Source organism: Anthonomus grandis, chromosome 17 (assembly GCF_022605725.1).
Source record: "Anthonomus grandis grandis chromosome 17, icAntGran1.3, whole genome shotgun sequence".
NCBI classification, from domain to species: Eukaryota; Metazoa; Arthropoda; class Insecta; order Coleoptera; family Curculionidae; genus Anthonomus; species Anthonomus grandis.
Genome location: NC_065562.1, coordinates 19,869,619 through 19,892,455, shown reverse-complemented (window position 1 = coordinate 19,892,455; position 22,837 = coordinate 19,869,619). Strand labels below are relative to the sequence as shown.

The window sequence follows — 22,837 nt, the reverse complement described above, 5'->3', positions numbered from 1 at the left end:
TTGACCTCGATACGGACAATGCTAAAGCAATCAAAGGTTTATAAAGAAGTTTAATGGCCCGTGATAAGTTTTTTTTTTTGTATAAATCACTTGGTTTACTTTTATAAGGTATTGTATGTTGGCAATAAGTGGATCAGTTTATAGAGAATTTTCTTCCGATTACATTGATACCAAACACTTTATGGTTATCTTTAATGGTTTCTGAGATATTTGAGTTTAAAAGTTATGTTTGTTCTTGGCTCACCCTGTATACTAATTAACAAAATCTTTATATCTCGGGAACTAATAAAGATAATTATAGAGTGTTTGGGTTTGATTTAATCAGAATTAAATTCTCTAGCAAGCCATGGTATTTGCCAACGTATTTCTTGATAAGGAAAATTTATTGTACAGAGGAAAATATTTTTTAAATCAATATATCGATAGAGTATTTTTTTCTGATTACATTGATACCAAGCACTTCATAGTTATCTCTAATAGTTTCTGAGATATTGAATTTTAAAAATTAATTTGTCTTGGCTCACCCTGTATACAAATTTACAAAAACGTCAATATCTCGAGAACCAATAAAGATAATTATAGAGTGTTTGGGTTTGTTTTAATCAGAATTAAATTCTCTACCCAACCATGATATTTGCAAACATATTTTCCAATAAATAAAATTTATTATACACAAGAAATTTTTTTTTTCAATATATCGATAGCATATTTTTTTCTAAATACATTGGTACCAAACACTCCATACTTAACTCTAATAGTCTCCGAGATATTTAAGTTTAAAAATTATTTTTTCTTGGCTCACCCTGTATACTAATTCACAAAAACCTCTACATCTCAGGAAATAACAGAGATAATTATAGGGTGTTTGGGTTTGTTTTAATCAGTATTAAATTCTCTTGCAAGCTGTGATAATTGCAAACATATTTTCTTTACAGTAAAATTTCTTATACAAGTGAAAACATTTTTTTACCGATATATCGATAGAACATTTTTTTCTAAACACTCTGATACCAAACACTCCATACTTAACTCTAACAGTCTCTGAGATATTTAGGTTTAAACATTTTTTTCTTGGCTCACCCTGTATACTAAATTACAAAAACCTCTATATCTCAGGAACCAATAGAGATAATTATAGAGTGTTTAGGTTTGTTTTAATCAGAATTAAATTCGCTAGCCAACCATGATATTTGCAAACATATTTTCAAATAAATAAAAATTTATTATACACAGGAAATTTTTTTTTTCTCAATATATCGATAGCATATTTTTTTTCTAAACACTTCGATACCAAACACTCCATACTTTACTCTAATAGTCTCCGAGATATTAAAGTTTAAAAATGATTTTTTCTTGGCTCACCCTGTATACTAATTCACGAAAACCTCTATATCTCAGGAACCAATAGAGATAATTATAGGGTGTTTGGGTTTGTTTTAATCAGAATTAAATTCTCTAGCAAGCTGTGATAATTGCAAACATATTTTCTTCACAGAAAAATTTATTATACAAGTGAAAACATTTTTTTACCGATATATCGATAGAATTTTTTTTTCTAAACACACTGATACCAAACACTCCATACTTAACTCTAATAGTCTCTGAGATATTTAAGTTTAAACATTTTTTTTTCTTGGCTCACCCTGTATACTAATTTACAAAAACGTCAATATCTCGAGAACCAATAAAGACAATTATAGAGTGTTTGGGTTTCTTTTAATCAGAATTAAATTCTCTTGCAAGCTGTGATAATTGCAAACATATTTTCTTTACAGTAAAATTTATTATACATATGAAAAAATTTTTTTCTCAATATATCGATAGAACATTTTTTTCTAAACACTTTGATACCAAACACTCCATACTTAACTCTAACAGTCTCCGAGATATTTAAGTTTAAAAATTATTTTCTCCTTGGCTCACCCTGTATACTAATTCACAAAAACGTCAATATCTCGAGAACCAATAAAAATAATTATACGATGCTTGGGCTCATTTTAATCAGCATCGAATTTTCTATCAAACCGTTACCATTTCAATACAATATACAGGGTGTGCTATTTAAGTGCCTCGATACAACAAGACCTTCATTATTTCCATTTTAAGCTCGTCCGTGTCGTGGATTTATTCGAATTGCAAATCCGATTAATAAATTAGCATTTATACTACGGACTGCTATAGGGCAGTCGGATCGAACGATAGTAAATTGGCCCAGATGGTAAGTGAGTGTCCGCGCTTTCTATGGGGCGCACTCTCCGGACACCACGGGGGTCATAAATAACTCTCGACGCTCCCGTATAAGTCCGCGTCGGGACGCTCTTCGTGTTCCAGGTGCGTTTTTGAGGCGTCCGTTGTGTTTTTTAACGAGCAAACAGTAAGTTATTTAAATATGTTTCTTGGTCCACCCTGTATATTTTTCACTTTTTTGAATAGATTATTTTATCCTGATTAAAACAAGCCCAAACACTATATAGTTATCTTGTACCGTTGCTGCGATATTCACTTTTAAAGATTCCAGTATACAGGGTGTGTACACTCATTAATTTATTTAAATGCAAATATCTCGAGAACGGTGCAAGATAAGCATATAGTGTTTTATATTTTTATAATCAGCGTGAAATTCTCTGTCGATCTACAACCTCAGCCAAGAATTTTTAAAAAGTTCTTGACTCACCCTGTATATTTTTAAAGATTATGATAGATTTTTTCATCCTGATTAAAACAAGCCCAAACACTATATAGTTATCTTGTACCGTTGCTGAGATATTCACTTTTAAAGATTTCAGTATACAGGGTGTGTACACTCATTAATTTATTTAAATGCAAATATCTCAAGAACGGTGCAAGATAACCACATAGTGTTTGGTATTTTTGAAATCGGCGTGAAATTCTCCATGTGATTTCAGAACTATTACAGAGGTCCCAAAAAGTGTGAGTGCAAATTTCACATTTGAATAACTGTTAAAGATAATCGGCATTAAAATCCTCATTAGTGAAACGGTTCGATTTTCAAGGTTATGGTCACAAGGTCGTGAGTCATGGTGGTGCTGAGACGAAAATCGGACAACAAGGGGGCGAACGGCCTGTACGTGCACAGCAACCCGCCCCGAAGTAAGTGCTGTCAAAATGAAGTCGTTTCATGGGCGCCACGCCCTTAATAATATAGACACACCTTTAAATTACATTAAGGGATGACCGCCGCACCCCTTGTCAAGGGTTACGAGTATATTTGCGTAAATTATGATTAATTTCCAGTTTTGAGCGTCAGTGCGGCCCACATTAAGCAACTGATCAGGAATGGCGACATCGATAAGTTGGAGCAGGTGGTGTACGAGGGTCAAGGCAAGAAACTGGTCGGCGAATACTCGGCTGATTATAAGACGAGGACCTTTATACGCTCCGTACCGTCACTTATGGTACTTTCGATGCCATTTTCTTGTATAATAAAGTTTTCTGAGTAAAATGAGCCCAAATACTATGGGGTTATCTTTTTTCGTTAGCGAGATATTGAGGGTGAGGATTGAAGGCTTTATATAGGTTTGAACGCGAATATCTCGAGGCCCTTTAAAGATAACCCTATGGTGTTTGGTATTTTTTTAATCAGCACGAAATTGTCTATTTATTGAAATATTTTAGTCGAAAATTTCGCTGCTGCACGACGCGGTAAACAGCGACAAACTGAGCGAGCTACAAACGATCCTGGACGAGGAGCCGGAGAAGAAGAAGAAACTGGCGATGGCGAAAGACGAGTGCGGGGTGGGACTTTTGCACAAGGCGGTTTACTACGACCTGAAGTCCATTTATCGGTGGCTCATCGACAAGTTCCCCCAGACCGTGAACATGAGGGATTCCGTAAGTCCTCCCATAAAAAAAAATAAAAACTCTTATTGATCCAACAATTAGGAGGGTCGCACCCCGATCTTCTACAGCCTGACGTGCAAAGACCCCGCGGCTGTTCAGAAGCTGTTGACTGTAGCTGGGGCGGACCCACACGTCCAAGACGTGCGACAACACACGGTGAAATATTATGCGAACCATTTGCAAGAGTTGGAACTTCCCAGTGGGGTCAAGTCGTTGACTACGTCACGGAAAAGTACCGCCACCGGTGAAAGTAAGTCTGGCAACGCCGCGTATTAAGAGTGTGAAAAAGTGCGATCCCGTATGCACATAATTCAGATTAGGGAATATGTAAAAAATCACTTAAGCGACCGTTTGCGACAGCGACGGCGTGCAAAAAAAATGCCCGAACGTGAATTCCTTATCGCGCGGGGAGGAATATGGGGGTACCGTAATTACCAATTAGGGATAAGCGTGCATGCAGGCCTTATGAATACGTAAATGTTAACTTCACGGTTTGTTTAATTTGAGTTATGACCGTCACGCCTTGCCAATGTTCGAAATTTTATTTTATGGTCTCGTCCAGGCGTTTTATGCCCTGTAAATTCGACCCACCCCGTATATTATCACGCCATTAAATAGAGAAATTCGAGCTGAAGAAAATAAGCCCAAACACGACCAAGTTAACTCATTTTATACCCGAGATATTCGGCTTCAAAGAAATTAGTATACAGGGTGGGTCAACTAAAGTGGGACAGTTTGAAAGCCGATATCTCCTTATAGGTTCAAGATAAGGTGCTAGAGTTTGGTATTTTATTGATCAGGGTAAGATGCCCTATCCGTTGGTTTGCTTACGAAATATTTACTTGATACACCCTGTATATAGTGCCTCAATAAAAATGATTTTTTCATGCTGATCATAACGAGCCCAAACACTAGGTCACTATCTCGTTGCGTTCTCGAGATATTCAATTTATTTAAATGTAATATACAGGGTGGAGCAAGAAAATTTTATTTTTAAATTGAAATATCTTGCAAACGGTTTATGGTGACCATACAGTGTTTGATATTTTTGAAATCAGCGAGAAATTTTCTATCCATCTGCGAGGTTAGTAAAGAAATGTTTTTTTTTTTAATTGGACCTCCCTGTATATTTTAAAAAAATTGAACAGATAATTTTTTTCTGATTATCACAAGCCCAAACACTATATGGTTATCTTGTACCGTTGCTAAGTTATTGACGTTTAAAGGTTTTAATATACAGGGTGTGTAAACTCATAAATATATATTTAATTGCAAATATCTCGAGAACGGTGAAAAATAACTATATAGTGTTTTATATTTTTATAATCAGCATGAAATTCCCTGTCAATCTACAAGCTCAGCCAGGAAATTTTTTTTTTGCTCGTGACACCCTATATATTTATCTTGATTTAAATAGATTTTTTTATTCTGATTACAACAAGCCCAAACACTATATGGTTATCTTCTATCGTTGCTGAGATATACACGTTTAAAGATTTCAATATACAGGGTGTGTAAACAAATAAAAATCTTTAGATGCAAATATCTCGAGAACGGTTCACAATTACTATATAGTGTTTTATATTTTTATAATCAGCATGAAATTCCCTGTCAATCTACAAGTTCAGCCAGGAAATAAATTTTTTTTGCTCGTTTCACCCTATATATTTATCATGATTTAAATAGATTTTTTTATTCTGATTACAACAAGCCCAAACACTATATGGTTATCTTCTACCGTTGCTGAGATATACACGTTTAAAGATTTCAATATACAGGGTGTGTAAACAAATAAAAATTTTTAGATGCAAATATCTCGAGAACGGTTCAAAATAACTATATAGTGTTTTATATTTTTATAATCAGCATGAAATTCCCTGTCAATCTACAAGCTCAGCCAGGAAAAAATTTTTTTTGCTCGTGACACCCTATATATTTATCATGATTTAAATAGATTTTTTTATTCTGATTACAACAAGCCCAAACACTATATAGTTATCTTCTACCGTTGCTGAGATATACACGTTTAAAGAATTCAATATACAGGGTGTGTAAACAACTAAAAATCTTTAGATGCAAATATCTCGAGAACGGTTCACAATTACTATATAGTGTTTTATATTTTTATAATCAGCATGAAATTCCCTGTCAATCTACAAGTTCAGCCAGGAAATAATTTTTTTTTGCTCGTGACACCCTATATATTTATCATGATTTAAATAGATTTTTTTATTCTGATTACAACAAGCCCAAACACTATATGGTTACCTTGTACCGTTGCTGAGATATACACGTTTAAAGCATTCAATATACAGGGTGTGTAAACAAATAAATATATTTAAATACAAATATCTCGAGAACGGTGCAAGATAACCACATAGTGTTTGGTATTTTTGAAATCAGCGTGAAAATCTCCATGCGATTTCAAAAAAATTACAGAGGTCCCAAAAAGTGTGCATAATTAATTCTATTTTCCAGTAAAAGTTGATAAAATTTAATGCCCACGCATAAGAGATATTGATTCAAAAGGGGTTAAAAAAAATTCCGTTTCCTCCCCACTCAATCGATAACAATACTAAATAATTAACGGCATGTCAGGAATGTTTGTATGGAAAATAGATATGGAAACGCGGTTTAAACTTTTATTATTACGTCGGGCACATCATCGTTGTTGTCAGTCGAGTGTTGTCAGTTGTCACTCGCTCACGTGTCTCGTATCGATAAAGCGTTAAACATGAAAGAGGGTGTTAGTACAGGTAGCGCAATACGTCGTAAAAAAAATATTTTAATAAATAATAATTAACTTTTTAAGGTTTGAACTTTAAAAAGTCAAACATCAGGATCTGGATCCACCAAAGGAATTTGGCGAATCTTCAGCAAGTGGTGTGGGAGGGCCACGGCCCCAAACTCCTGGTCGAGCACAGTAACAATCCGAAGATTAGGAAGTTTTTGGACGCGGTACCTTGCATTATGGTGAGTCACACTTGGGACATCCTAGATTCATTGTCAGATTAAGATTCTATGTGAAATTCTAAGAAATTTGATGGGTCACACGACCCACTTAGGACCAATAGTTTCCGAGTTATGAGAAGTCAAAAACTGGTCATATCTCCAAAAGTGTTTGGCCAAAGTATGGCTTGTGACCCCTCAAAATTCTTAGAATTTCACGTAGATTTCAAAAACGTAATAATTTATACATGTTATCGATTTTCCACTGACATACAGGTTCAAGGCAATCCGAGAAAAAGAAATCGAAACCGTTCAATTATTAAAGTTTCCATTTCATTTCAGGGTCTAATTAAAGACGTCCATTGCGACGTCCAAAACGACGACCTGGAAAATTTAAAAAATCGCGTCTCTTCCCCCGTACCGATCGCCGTGTTGACCGCCAAAGATTCCAACGGACTCACGCCCCTGCATAAAGTAACCATCGCATTTTTTTTTCCGTGATTTTTTAAAAATTTCTGTTTCTTTTTAAGGCTGTCGGCTTAGGTAGAGAAGACATCGCAAAATTCATAATTGAAACCGTACCCAACAGCGTGACGGCTGTAGACAACGAACGACGCACCCCACTACACTATTCGGCTTTACTAAAGGACGACAATAAAATGTTTAATTATTTAATCGAACATGGGGCCGACGAATCCGCTTTAGATCACGTAAGTGTCATCGGATCGAAATAATTTAGTGTTCAATTAATAGGATTTTTCACGCTGATTACCATGAGCCCAAACACTATAGGGCTATCTCGCTCCGTTGCCGAGATATTCACTTTTAAAAATTTTAGTATACAGGGTGTGTAAACTTATTAATTTATTTAAATGCAAATATCTCAGGAACGGTGCAAGATAAGTATATAGTGTTTTATATTTTTATAATCAGCGTGAAATTCTCTGTCGACCTACAAGCTCAGCCAAAAAATAAAATATTTTTTCTTGACTCACCCTGTATATTTTTAAAGATTTGGATAGATTTTTTTATCCTGATTAAAACAAGCCCAAACACTATATGTCTATCTTGCACCATTGCTGAGATATTCACTTTTAAAGATTCCAGTATACAGGGTGTGTACACTCATTAATTTATTTAAATGTAAATATCTCGAGAACGGTGCATGATAAATATATAGTGTTTTATATTTTTATAATCAGCGTGAAATTCTCTGTCGACCTACAAGCTCAGCCAAGAAATAAAAAAAATTTTTGACTCACCCTGTATATTTTTAAAGTTTTGGATAGATTTTTTCATCCTGAATAAAACAATCCCAAACACTATATGTCTATCTTGTACCGTTGCTGAGATATTCACTTTTAAAGATTTCAATATACAGGGTGTGTACACTCATTAATTTATTTAAATGCAAATATCTCGAGAACGGTGCAAGATAAGTATATAGTGTTTTATATTTTTATATTCAGCGTGAAATTTTCTGTCGATCTACAACCTCAGCCAAAGATTTGAAAAAAAAAATCTCGTCCCACCCTGTATATTATTTAAGGTTTGAATAGAGAATTTTATTCTGATTAAAACAAGCCCAAACACTTTAGGATTATCTCGTTCCGTTGCCGAGATATTCACTTTTAAAGATTTTAGTATACAGGGTGTGTACACCCATTAATTTATTTAAATGCAAATATCTCGAGAACGGTGCAAGATAAGTATATAGTGTTTTATATTTTTATAATCAGCGTGCAATTCTCTGTCGATCTACAAGCTCAGCCAAGAAATAAAATATTTTTTTCTTGACTCACCCTGTATATTTTTAAAGATTTGGATAGATTTTTTTATCCTGATTAAAACAAGCCCAAACACTATATGTCTATCTTGTACCGTTGCTGAGATATTCAGTTTTAAAGATTCCAGTATACAGGGTGTGTACACTTATTAATTTATTTAAATGCAAATATCTCGAGAACGGTGCAAGATAAGTATATAGTGTTTTATATTTTTATAATCAGCGTGAAATTCTTTGTCGATCTACGATCTCAGCCAAGAAATAAAAAAAAATTCTTGACTTACCCTGTATATTTATAAAGACTTAGATATATTTTTTCGTCCTGAATAAAACAAGCCCAAACACTATATGTCTATCTTGTACCATTGCTGAGATATTCACTTTTAAAGATTTCAGTATACAGGGTGTGTACACTCATTAATTTATTTAAATGCAAATATCTCGAGAACGGTGCAAGATAACCACATAGTGTTTGGTATTTTTGAAATCGGCGTGAAATTCTCTGTCTATCGAGCGGTAAAATCAAATTGTACAATTTATCTAGAGACAAAAAACCGCCGCCTACTACAAGATGAGAACCTCCGAACTGGACCCGAAGTTGCTCCAAGTGGTGCCCGACTGTCCGAGGTGCTCCAAGGAACCGAACAATTTCGATTGGAGCATGCTGACGTCAGCTGCGACGTCACTTCCTCTAAATGGGGTCAAGAAAGCCGCGGAAAAGATTCAAAATGGTAGAAGATCATTTTGACAGTTAAAGATGCGTTAAACTCGATTCCTTTGCAGGGACGAAGGAGCTTGTGGACCCACCACAAGAACCAATGAAAAAAGAAGAGGAGGAGGAGGAAGTGAAACAAAATGGAACGTCACATGAGGAAGACAAGGATGAAATGGAGAAAGCACCCACTGAAGAGGATCCTGGAAATATTATTGAAGGTTGGTTTGATAGCTAGTATATAACAGTTGTTTTTAATAGAAAAAAATGCTTAAAATATGATCGAGTAAGTATGTACATCAATATTCTAAATGCCATAATAACCTTGGGAATTCTAGGTGACGTAGACGAAGAGACTGAACCGGAGAATACCGACTCTCCTGAAGACGCTCCTAAGGAAGAAACCGAGGAGCCAAATAATAATAACGAAGAAGAAATCAATGAACCAGAGGAAGAGAAACACGAAGAAAATGGAGAAGGAGAAGAGGAAGGAAAAGAGGATGAGGAAGAAACACCTCCTGAGGCTACAAAAGTTGAAGAAGAGAGTCATGAGGATGATAAAGAACCAATTGAAAGGCCTCCAAGTGAAGCTGATACTATTGAAAATAAAGCAGAAAACAATGAGGAGAATAAACGTGAGGAGGAGGAGGAGGAGGAAGAGAAGGAGGAAGAGGAGGAGACAAAAATTGAAGAACAAAAGGAGGATAAAAAAGACAAAGAACATACCCAGACAGTCGAACCAGAGATTGAAGGTGAAGCAGTAATTGAAGGTAAACTTCATGTCGTGGTGTACGTTTAATTTTCATTCAAGCTTCAAAGTGTGTTTGTGTGTGCCCTTTTTTATACCCACTGTATTGTCACTTGTACACTATGTAGCTGAAATATATTTTATCAGTGTTGTACTTGAAGAGTGTTTTATTTCACCTTTTGCAACGACTCACCGCTGAACTGAACTCTGCTGAGTCCTGATGACGTTTAAATGTCAAACTGCTCTTTTTAGGCGTGGTCGACGGACAACACGAGGTGGAAACGATGAACAACGACGGTCAAAACCCCGACGACGTGACGGATCCGGAAAGTGTCAAATCGATGATTCGGTCGGGGAACATGGAACAGTTGGCCGCGTTGGTGCTAAACGGCGACGGTGACAAACTGATCGGCGAGAAAAGCGACAATCCCGAGCTGCAGACCTTTTTAAATAACGTGCCCGTTTATATGGTGAGATTATAGAGAATTTAATGCCGATTAAAACAATACCAAACACTATGAAGTTATCTCTTACCGTTCTCAAGATATTTAGGTTTAAAGAGTTCTGCTTGACACACCCTGTATACTTGGAAATCTTTTGAGGGGCATATCTTGGGAACGGAACAAGGTAATTATGAAGTGTTTGGGCTCATTTTAATCAGGAAAGAATGTACTTTCGATTGGTCGATAGTAACTCAATCTGGTGAGAACACGACAATTAAAAAAAAATTAAACATCTTAAAAAATTGCACTATATGATAGAGAATTTCATTCTGATTATGAAAATACCAAACACTATGAAGTTATCTTTTACCGTTCTCGAGATATTTGGGTTTAAAGAGTTCTACTTGACACACCCTGTATACTTGGAATTCTTTTGAGGGACATATCTTGGGAACGGAACAAGGTAATTATGAAGTGTTTGGGCTCATTTTAATCAGGAGACAATTTTCTTTCGATTAGTCCATAGTAACTCCATACAGTATTAACATGAGACAATTTTCCAAAATAAAACCTTATAGCAAATTGCCCCATACGATAGAGAATTTTATTCTGATTATAAAAATACCAAACACTATGAATTTATTTCATACCGTTCCCGAGATATTCCCGTCACAAAGTCTCCTTCTTTACACACCCTGTATATATCGAAATCTTTGAAGTCGCATATCTCGGCAACGGAACAAGATAAATATAAAGTGTTTGGACTTATTTTAATCAGGAGACAATTTTATTTCGATTATAATCCATAGTAACTCAATCCATTAATAACTTGAGAATTTTTTTTAAAATAAAGCTTCACAATAAATTGCACCATAATGTAGAGGATTTCATTCTGATTATGAAAATACCAAACACTATGAAGTTATCTTTTACCGTTCTCGAGATATTTGGGTTTAAAGAGTTCTACTTGACACACCCTGTATACTTGGAATTCTTTTGAGGGACATATCTTGGGAACGGAACAAGGTAATTATGAAGTGTTTGGGCTCATTTTAATCAGGAGACAATTTTCTTTCGATTAGTCCATAGTAACTCCATACAGTATTAACATGAGACAATTTTCCAAAATAAAACCTTATAGCAAATTGCCCCATACGATAGAGAATTTTATTCTGATTATAAAAATACCAAACACTATGAATTTATTTCATACCGTTCCCGAGATATTCCCGTCACAAAGTCTCCTTCTTTACACACCCTGTATATATCGAAATCTTTGAAGTCGCATATCTCGGCAACGGAACAAGATAAATATAAAGTGTTTGGACTTATTTTAATCAGGAGACAATTTTATTTCGATTAATCCATAGTAACTCAATCCATTAATAACTTGAGAATTTTTTTTAAAATAAAGCTTCACAATAAATTGCACCATAATGTAGAGGATTTCATTCTGATTATGAAAATACCAAACACTATGAAGTTATCTCTTACCATTCTCGAGATATTTAGGTTCAAAGTGTTCTACTTGACACACCCTGTATACTTGGAATTCTTTTGAGGGACATATCTTGGAAACGGAACAAGGTAATTATGAAGTGTTTGGGCTCATTTTAATCAGGAGACAATTTTCTTTCGATTAGTCCATAGTAACTCAATCCATTAATAACATGAGACAATTTTTCAAAATAAAGCTTCACAATAAATTGCACCATATGATAGAGAATTTTATTCTGATTACAAAAATACCAAACACTATTAAGTTATCTCTTACCGTTCTCGAGATATTTAGGTTTAAAGTTTTCTGCTTGACACACCCTGTATACCTGTAAATCTTTTGAGGGGCATATCTTGGGAACGGAAGAAGGTAATTATGAAGTGTTTGGGCTCATTTTAATCAGGAAAGAATGTACTTTCGACTAGTTCATAGTAACTCTATCTAGTAATAACATGAGACAATTTTCCAAAATAAAACATCGCAGCAAATTGCCCCATATGATAGACAATTTTATTCTGATTATAAAAATATCAGACACCATCAAGTTATCTTTTACCGTTGCAGAGATATTCCCGTTAAAAATCTCATGCTTTACACACCCTGTATACATCGAAATCTTTGAAGGCGCATATCTCGGCAACGGAACAAGATAATTACGAAGTGTTTGGGCTCATTTTAATCAGGAGACAATTTTCTTTCGATTAGTCCATAGTAACTCAATCCATTATTAACATGAGACAATTTTTCAAAATAAAGCTTCACAATAAATTGCACCATATGATAGAGAATTAAGTTCTGATTACAACAATACCAAACACTATCAACTTATCTCTTACCGTTCCCGAGATATTTCCATTAAAAGTCTTCTACTTGACCCACCCTGTATACACCAAAATTTTTGAAACCCTATATCTAAGGAACGAAACATGATAACCCAATAGTGTTTGGGCTCATTTTAATCAGCAATGAAATCCCTATAAGACTAACGTAGTGTCTTTTCGTTTCAGTCCAAAATTCACAAGATCCACGTGTCGGCTCGCGAGGGCAACTTACGCGACCTACAGGCCGCCTTGGATCGGCGCAAATTCGCGGTGGCACGTGACGTGGTTTCGCCCAACGGGGCGACGCCTTTACACGTGGCGATCGTGTTCGTGCGCACCAGTATAGTGCGCTACTTGGCCGGCAGGTGAGCTACTTTTTGACTATTCCTCGTATAACTTTGCTAAATTGAAACTGGAATATCTTGGTAACGGTTAAAGGTAACTGGGTGATGTTTGGGTTCATTTTAAAGGGTAAGACAAGGGCTTTGTGAATTTGTAAAAAAAATTTCAGGTTTCCGGAAACCGTTCATATGGAGGACGATAATGGACGTACGCCGTTGCATTACGCGGCCGTTTTAAAGGATAATGGACACTATTACAATCTGTTGTTGCACCTGGGTGCTGATAGTAGGGTGAAGGATAAGGTAATATATGAAAGCAGAAAGAGAATATGATTTTATAGGAATGTTTGTTCCAGTTCGGGCACACCCCAGAGTTTTACCTAAAAAATCAAAGTGACTTCAATCACAGGCAGATTTTGACCGAGTTCCATGCCGAGGAGATGCTGGATGACATCCTAAACGACAAAGGTAGGTCCGAGACCTTTCTTATTATACTGAGTGTCGCATAAAATAAAGTATGTATATACCATTTTATATATATATATACAACCTTTATTTTCGCTTCGAACGTGTGTAAATAAACATTTTTGTACATACTACTTATAAAACGTATTTCCTTGATTATTTAATGGGACGTATGTCGTGTCGATTAGTGCCAAACGACACGGCATCAGCGAGAAAAGACATGGACAACGAGGACATGTTGACGGTTTTAGATCGTTGTTACGTAGTGTTACACGGTCGGAGAAATTCCGATTCGCTTAACTTACATTCTGGAGTTAGTAGTGTTACAAGTCGGGCTAATATTGTTTCCAAACAGTTTAAACGGTAAGTAAAGCGTTTCATCGGATAGAGGATTTTATGCTGATTACAAAAATACCAAACACTTTATGGTTATCTTTAACGGTTCTCGAGTTATATCTGTTTAAAGTTGAATCACTTGTTTGACCCACCCTGTATGTTAAATTCTTTAAAGTTAAATATCTTGAGAATGGCATGAGGTAATTATAGAGTGTTTGGGCTTGTTTTATTCAGAAAAATATTGGCTTTTTAATGATTGATCTTGCCATTGGTTATCAGGGTCTTGAAAAAATATATGGGGAAAAATTCATTAATAAATGATGTCAAGTAATAGAGAATTTAAGCCTGATTACAAAAATAGTGCACACTATATAGTTATCTCTTACCGTTCTTGAGATATTTTGGGTGAAAGCTAAATATTTCTTGAGCCACCCTGTATATTGTAATCTTTAAATGTAAATATCTCGGTAATGGAATGAGATAATTTAATGGTGTTTGGGCTCATTTTAATCAGAAAAGTATTATCTTCCTAATTATTGGTTGTCATGTTGGCTATCATGACCAAGAAAAAATATATAAAGAAAAATGGATTAATAAACAATGCTGAGTTATAGAGAATTTAGTTCTGAATTCAAAAATACCACACACTCTATAGTTATCTGTTACCGTTCACGAGATATTTCGGGTGAAAGCTAAATATTTCTTAAGCCACCCTGTATATTGGGATCTTTAAATGTAAATATCTCGGCAATGGAACGAGATAATTTAATCGTGTTTGGGCTCATTTTAATCAGAAAAGAATTATCTTTTGGATTATTGACTAACCATCGGTCTATCAGGCTTTAAAAAAATTGAGAGGCTTAAATTTTATAACAAATAATGAGAACTAATAAAGAATTTAATCCTGAATTCAAAAATACCACACACTATATAGTTATCTCTTACCGTTCTCGAGATATTTCGGGTGAAAGCTAAATATTTCTTGAGCCACCCTGTATATCGTGATCTTTGAATGCGAATATCTCCGGAACGGCATGAGATAACTATGTCGTGTTTGGGCTCATTGTAATCGGAAAAAAATTACCTTTTTAATTATTGACTAACCATCTCCTTATCATGGTTATAAAAGAAATTATTAGTTAAAATGGGTTAACCAATGAAGGGAAGTAATAGGAAATTTTATCCTGAATTCAAAAATACCACACACTATATAGTTATCTTTTACCGTTCTCGAGATATTTCGGGTGAAAGCAAAATATTTCTTGAGCTACCCTGTATATCGTGATCTTTGAATGCGAATATCTCTGGAATGGCATGAGATAATTATGTCGTGTTTGGGCTCATTGTAATCGGAAAAAAATTTCCTTTTTAATTATCGACTAACCATCTCTTTATCATGGTTGTAAAAGAAATTATTAACTAAAATGGGTTAGCCAATAAAAGGAAGTAATAGGAAATTTTATCCTGAATTCAAAAATACCACACACTATATAGTTATCTTTTACCGTTCTCGAGATATTTCGGGTGAAAGCAAAATATTTCTTGAGCTACCCTGTATATCGTGATCTTTGAATGCGAATATCTCTGGAATGGCATGAGATAATTATGTCGTGTTTGGGCTCATTGTAATCGGAAAAAAATTTCCTTTTTAATTATCGACTAACCATCTCTTTATCATGGTTGTAAAAGAAATTATTAACTAAAATGGGTTAGCCAATAAAAGGAAGTAATAGGAAATTTTATCCTGAATCCAAAAATACCACACACTATATAGTTATCTTTTACCGTTCTCGAGATATTTCGGGTGAAAGCAAAATATTTCTTGAGCTACCCTGTATATCGTGATCTTTGAATGCGAATATCTCTGGAATGGCATGAGATAATTATGTCGTGTTTGGGCTCATTGTAATCGGAAAAAAATTTCCTTTTTAATTATCGACTAACCATCTCTTTATCATGGTTGTAAAAGAAATTATTAACTAAAATGGGTTAGCCAATAAAAGGAAGTAATAGGAAATTTTATCCTGAATTCAAAAATACCACACACTATATAGTTATCTTTTACCGTTCTCGAGATATTTCGGGTGAAAGCAAAATATTTCTTGAGCTACCCTGTATATCGTGATCTTTGAATGCGAATATCTCTGGAATGGCATGAGATAATTATGTCGTGTTTGGGCTCATTGTAATCGGAAAAAAATTTCCTTTTTAATTATCGACTAACCATCTCTTTATCATGGTTGTAAAAGAAATTATTAACTAAAATGGGTTAGCCAATAAAAGGAAGTAATAGGAAATTTTATCCTGAATCCAAAAATACCACACACTATATAGTTATCTTTTACCGTTCTCGAGATATTTCGGGTGAAAGCAAAATATTTCTTGAGCTACCCTGTATATCGTGATCTTTGAATGCGAATATCTCTGGAATGGCATGAGATAATTATGTCGTGTTTGGGCTCATTGTAATCGGAAAAAAATTTCCTTTTTAATTATCGACTAACCATCTCTTTATCATGGTTGTAAAAGAAATTATTAACTAAAATGGGTTAATTAATAAAGGGAAGTAATAGGAAATTTTATCCTGAATTCAAAAATACCACACACTATATAGTCATCTCTTACCGTTCTCGAGATATTTCGGGTGAAAGTTAATTTTTTTATGACTCACCCTGTATATTATTATCTTTGACTGTAAATATCTCAGCAATGAAACGAGGTAATTATATGAAGTTTGGGCTCATTTTATTCAGGACAATGAGGACTATTCTTCAGTTGAAGTACCAGCTACTTGACTCTCCCTGTATATTAGCAAGCGTATATTTTGGGAACTAAACAAGATAGCCCCATGGTGTTTGGGTTCATATTAATCAGCGTGAAATTCTCTATCAGAATTGTACAAAAAAAAGTACATTTTAGTCACACGTTTGACCAAATCAAGACTCGCCTAACGAAACTGGACCATAACCTATACGATCTGATTTGGCCGAGCGTAAAAAAATTACCGACCGAGGCCGGAGTACGGTACTCCCTCGAGGAGGATTTTCCTTTGGGCATCGTCGCTCCCGATTTCTATTCTTACGCGGTTTTTCACGAGTTTTTAGACCCGATTATCAAGGAGTACAATTACATCGATCACCTGGAAAATTTCCCACAGCCAGTGCAAAACTGCTGGCTAAAAGAGGATGAAGTGGACGTGGACCTGGACCCTCCAGGAAAATCCATTCTAATAGGTACCGTTACGCCCCAATCTCCGATCCCGTCACTTGAACTTTCACGGGGTTTTAGCCACTTTGGAGTGCACCCGTAACATCCAGGAATTCGAACTGCCTAAATCGTTATCGCTGCAGGCACTGGAAACCGTTGAGCGTCTAGTGACCAACATCTTGTTGAGCATCGGTACTGCCAAAGCGCTCTACCCTAACGCCTCAGAAGACGAGATTAAGGAAAACGGTTGCGGACTGTACTACACCATGAACGAGGTGCTCGAAGAACCTTCTGAGGCCCGAATCATTTTGGCCAGCAACAATTTGCTGATCCCTCTGTGGAACCTTCCGGAGTCGGACCGATTGCATGGAAAACATTGGCCCTATGGTCGAGGAGTATTTATCAATAACAACTATACTTTAGCGGTGTACGTGAACGTTCTGGACCACATAAGGGTACTTTAGCGGCAATTGTACAAGACCTTGTACAATTATTTTTATTTTAGGTTGTGACAAGTACCTCGCACAGCAGCCCCGGTACAATAGGGCTAATATACTCACGCATGTCTCGCATAATGACAGTGTTCCAAGAAGAGTTGTCTTTCGTGACGGATAGTCGATTGGGTCATTTGACCGCTAGACCGACGGTTTTGGGGTGCGGCCTAAAGTTCGAGCTGACCATGCGCTGTCCGTATTTGCTTAAAGAATCGGAAAATTTACGTCAACTGTGTACCGTACGGGGGTTGACTTATAAGAGGAGCTCTGGCACCAGTGAGGTCTTTAAGGTGTCAAATTACGTAACGGTCGGAGTGAGCGAGTTACAGTGTTTCCAGGATTTAGTCACGGCCGTCTCGAACATTCTACAGTTGGAGAAGGACATGTCCATGACCAATTCCTTACACATCGCCGCCCTGTTTCTGAGCATTTTCAAGAAGAAGAAGAGCGCAGCCGCAGTACATAACCAATAATTTCCCTATACAAATCACCTTTGTGCCTTAATCAAATATATGCCCATTTTATTTTAAGCATTAATCGTTTGTTGTCATTTCGCTTATTTTCTTAATGTACAGTGCCAAAGAAGAAAGAAACTAAATTTTTTTTGTAAATATCACACACACGCTGTTCGGGACGGGATTTTAGGTAAATATTTTCATGTGTGTGTGTGTGTCTTGTCCTCCTATCACTGGTACTCTCGTCTTTGTCTAAAAAAATCTTTTTCACCGCACACTGTGTAGTTTATTTCTATTGGATAGAGCTCTTCCTCCTGATTATAAAAATGCCAAACACTATGGGTCTGACTCAAACCGTTCAGGAGATATTCAACTTTGAGATGTATTAATTTCTTGACCCACCCTGTATACTGTAAGCTTATAATTAATATATCTTAGCAACGGATATAGATAAGTAGAAGGTGTTTGGGCTTGTTTTTATCAGAAAAATGTCCTCTATATGTTGGTTAATGTTTTATTACTTATAGGCAATTGTTTAAGTCGACGTGCCTAATTTTATTTATTTTTCCTAAAGATGAATGCACCAGTGGAAAGAGAACAATTTTCTGATTATAAAAATGCCAAACATCATAGGTCTAACTCAAACAGCTCACGAGATATTCAGCTTTAAAGTTTATAAGTTTCTTGACTCACCCTGTATACTGTAAACTTTAAAATTGAATATCTCAGCAACGGATAGAGATAAGTAGAAGGTGTTTGGGTTTGTTTTTATCAGAAAAATGTCCTCTATTTGTTGGTAAAATTTTTTTTACTTACAGGCAATTGTTTGAGACAACGTGCCTAATTTTATTTTTTTTCCTAAAGATGAATGCACCAGTGGAAAGAGAACAATTTTCTGATTATAAAAATGCCAAACATCATAGGTCTAACTCAAACCGCTCAGGAGATATTCAGCTTTAAAGTTTATAAGTTTTTTGACTCACCCTGTATACTGTAAACTTTAAAATGAAATATCTTAGCAACGGATAGAGATAAGTACAAGGTGTTTGGGCTTGTTTTAATCAGAAAAATGTCCTCTATTTGTTGGTAAATTTTTTTTTACTTACAGGCAATTGTTTAAGACAACGTGCCTAATTTTATTTTTTTTTCCTAAAGATGAATGCACCAGTGGAAAGAGAACAATTTTCTGATTATAAAAATGCCAAACATCATAGGTCTAACTCAAACCGCTCAGGAGATATTCAGCTTTAAAGTTTATAAGTTTTTTGACTCACCCTGTATATTGTAAACTTTAAAATTAAATATCTCAGCAATGGATAGAGATAAGTACAAGGTGTTTGGGCTTGTTTTTATCAGAAAACTGTCCTCTATTTATTGGGTAAAGTTTGATTCCTTACAGGCAATTGTTTAAGTCAACATACCTAACTGCCAACATTTTTTCTAACTATTAATGGCACCAATAGAAAGAGAGCAATTTTCTGAGTATAAAAATACCAAACACTACGGGTCTAACACAAACCGTTAAGGAGATATTCAACTTTACATTTATATATTTCTTGACTCACCCTGTATACTGTAAACTTTAGAATTAAATATCTCAGCAACGGATAGAGATAAGTAGAAGGTGTTTGAGCTTGTTTTTATCAGAAAAATGTTTTCTATACGTTGGTAAATGTTTTATTACTTATAGGCAATTGTTTAAGTCGACGTGCCTAATTTTCTTTTTTTTTTCGTAAAGATGAATGCACCAGTGGAAAGAGAACAATTTTCTGATTATAAAAATGCCAAACATCATAGGTCTAACTCAAACCGTTTAGGAGATATTCAGCTTTAAAGTTTATAAGTTTCTTGACTCACCCTGTATACTGTAAACTTTAAAATTAAATATCTCAGGAATGGATAGAGATAAGTAGAAGGTGTTTGGGCTTGTTTTAATCAGAAATATGTCCTCAATTTGTTGGTAAAAGTTTTATTACTTACAGGCAATTGTTTAAGTCAACGTGCCTAATTTTCTTTTTATTTCCTAAAGATGAATGCACCAGTGGAAAGAGAACAATTTTCTGATTATAAAAATGCCAAACATCATAGGTCTAACTCAAACCGTTTAGGAGATATTCAGCTTTAAAGTTTATAAGTTTTTTGACTCACCCTGTATACTGTAAACTTTAAAATGAAATATCTTAGCAACGGATAGAGATAAGTAGAAGGTGTTTGGGCTTGTTTTTATTAGAAAAATGTCCTCTATTTATTAGTTAAGGTTTTATTACTTACAGGCAATTGTTTAAGTGGACGTGCCTAATTTTCTTTTTTTTTTCGTAAAGATGAATGCACCAGTGGAAAGAGAACAATTTTCTGATTATAAAAATGCCAAACACCATGGGTCTAACTCAAACGGTTTAAAAGATATTAAATTTTTTAAAATTCCTTGCTTGACTCACCCTGTATATACTATTTTTTAAATCGAATATCTCAGTACTGAATCGAGATAGCCCTATAGTGTTTGGGCTCATTTTTTTCAGCAGAAAAACCTGCATACAGGCACCTATACAAAATTTACCTGAAAACACTTCACCTGTCGATTTGTCCGTAAATTTCAATAAAAATGCCATGTGCTTGTTTTAACTGTGTCTAGCAATGTTGTTCTTTCCACGTATCTTCTAAAACCTATGTACATTGTACTGGGAACGTATGCATGCAATTGTACTAAAGGTTGTACATTTAATTACAGAGGGTAACGGCGAAGAAACCGAAGAAAACGGTCAAGTGGACATGCCATTTTTTGCCACAGAAGAGGGCCGCTATTTGGCCTCATGTAAGCATTAACCCAAAAAAAAAAATTCAGAATTCAAAATTGTACATTTAATTAATAAGCTTTAGGAGACCCGCTGATCAAAGGCCTGACCGAAGTGGCCAATAAACGTCCCGAGGACCCGATCGCCTACTTGGCCACCTATTTGTACAATTTCGCACGCAGCAGGAACGGCGATAAGGAGCAGGTCGGCCCAATTGTACTGAATTTAGTACATTTGTTTTTTGTTTGACTGTTTATTTGATTTTTGAAGGAAGGCCAACACGGGGGCACAACAGTAGCGGGCGGTCCTCAACACTCCCTGGACAGCCAGTCAGTACCACCAGCCACCATAGATGTCGTCACCGTAGAACCGAACGATAACGGGTCGGTCGACGACGAGTCGGCTTTTAATAACACTAGTAGGGTGAGTGATGCGAAAACTCTTAATTAAAATAACGTGCGAAGACTCTTTCAAGGGGAGTCTTCGCATAGTGATACGTTATTTCAATGAAGAGTTTTCGCATTACCCGTGTTTTAGGACGAGCATGGTCAGAGCATGCTTCACTTTGCTGCGGCGCGTGCGCACGGTCGTAACGCCCTGTTTCAGCTTCTCCTAGAGTCGGAGGTGAACGTGGCGTTTAGGGACGAACTGTACAGGACAGCACGGGATATTAGTATACAGGCGAACATACCCGAGAACACGGCTGAAATCGATCGATACGTGTTGCACATCGCTACTAAAGGTACTTTTGGTGTGTTATGGTTAATTCTGAATGTTCGTGAACGTTCTTTTGTTTTAGGGGACACGAGCAAGCTAGTGGAGTTGCTGCTTGAAGGTTATGATCACATAACTGATATAGTGGATGCGGATGATCAAACTATTATTGACGTGGTGGCCAAAGAGGGCCAATCGGAAACGGTTTCTTTTTTACAGTCGATTTTGGCTTTTGAGGCAAGTCGCTCCGCAGCAATAATATATAATTTTATAATTGTTTTTTTAAAAGAATAATTTTTTTGCAAAGAAAAAAAATAAAAAAAAGTAGCGGTTTTCCGGGATTTGAACTCGGGCCACCCGCACCAAATGACCCGTACGTCACCTCTAAGCCACCTTTGACACCCGCGACGCGCGGAAAGATTGCCTATTAATGAAAAGGGTCATAATTAACGGCGTTTTTTTACAGGAAAAACGTGAAAGGGTGCATCACGCGATAAGACAGGGCTCGATAACGGACCTGATGACCCTAATGGCAGACGAAAACGACACTGGTAGCGGCAAACTTTTAGCTATAGGTAAAAACAGCTACGGCAGATGTTCCTTGCATATCGCCGTCCTTTGTCAACAAGAGGAAATCGTCGATTATTTGGCCAACACGTTTTCGGACACCTTGCGCATCGGCGATAACGTAAGTCAACTGACAGCTGTCATAGTGACAGCTCCAAGGTCAGTAATACCCTAAATGGTTTTCAGTTGGAAAGGACGGCCCTGCATTACGCCATGGGCGTAGAAAAGATGGAAACGATTTCGAAGGTTTTAATAAAATCTGGGGCAAAGCGAGTGGTCAAGGACCTAAAAGGACGTCAGCCCACTTACTATTTCCTAAACAAGTCGGACATTTTACGTTTGCAAGAGGAGGAGGAGACCTTTTAGCCTTTGGCTATAGCAAGGGACTAAATGCCAGAACGTGAGGAGCAAAAGGGGATTTTTTACGTTTTATATTAGCCCTAGTGATTGATAGACAGTAGTTAGTAATTATAACCTAAGATTTTATTCGATGTTGACCAATTTGAATATATTTATTGATATCTAGTAGGTCGCTTTTTTATTGAATAAATAAACATAACCTCACACTGACAGTTCGTACGTCATGCCCAGTGTTGCCACCTAGGGATTGTTTTTGGTATTGTATTGGTACAATAGGGAATTTTGAAC

General features: G+C 36.0%; 1 protein-coding gene across 6 annotated transcripts; it reads left to right on the top strand.

Moving 5' to 3' along the window:
• Nucleotides 1–1,952: 1,952 nt before the first annotated feature.
• LOC126746131 (uncharacterized) lies at nucleotides 1,953–22,715 on the top strand. 6 transcript variants are annotated; one of them, XM_050454252.1, is made up of 22 exons: nucleotides 1,971–2,374; nucleotides 3,015–3,111; nucleotides 3,256–3,416; nucleotides 3,637–3,852; nucleotides 3,904–4,111; nucleotides 6,674–6,834; nucleotides 7,153–7,284; nucleotides 7,341–7,520; nucleotides 9,141–9,327; nucleotides 9,380–9,529; nucleotides 9,647–10,078; nucleotides 10,309–10,526; nucleotides 13,005–13,183; nucleotides 13,330–13,462; nucleotides 13,516–13,627; nucleotides 20,845–20,928; nucleotides 20,988–21,112; nucleotides 21,179–21,331; nucleotides 21,446–21,650; nucleotides 21,708–21,859; nucleotides 22,089–22,310; nucleotides 22,376–22,715. In XM_050454252.1, exons 2-22 carry the CDS (start codon nucleotides 3,039–3,041, stop codon nucleotides 22,553–22,555), a joined length of 3,663 nt encoding a protein of 1,220 aa, XP_050310209.1. In that variant the 5' UTR covers nucleotides 1,971–2,374; nucleotides 3,015–3,038; the 3' UTR covers nucleotides 22,556–22,715. The 6 variants fall into 6 exon arrangements, with proteins under 6 accessions (XP_050310207.1, XP_050310206.1, XP_050310210.1 ...); XM_050454251.1 differs by having other exon boundaries at nucleotides 20,988–21,124; XM_050454250.1 differs by lacking the exons at nucleotides 20,845–20,928; nucleotides 20,988–21,112; nucleotides 21,179–21,331; ... (2 more) ...; nucleotides 22,089–22,310; nucleotides 22,376–22,715 and adding exons at nucleotides 13,813–13,987; nucleotides 16,880–17,193; nucleotides 17,249–17,622; nucleotides 17,673–18,300 and having other exon boundaries at nucleotides 1,953–2,374; nucleotides 9,647–10,060.
• The last annotated feature ends 122 nt before the right edge of the window (nucleotides 22,716–22,837 follow it).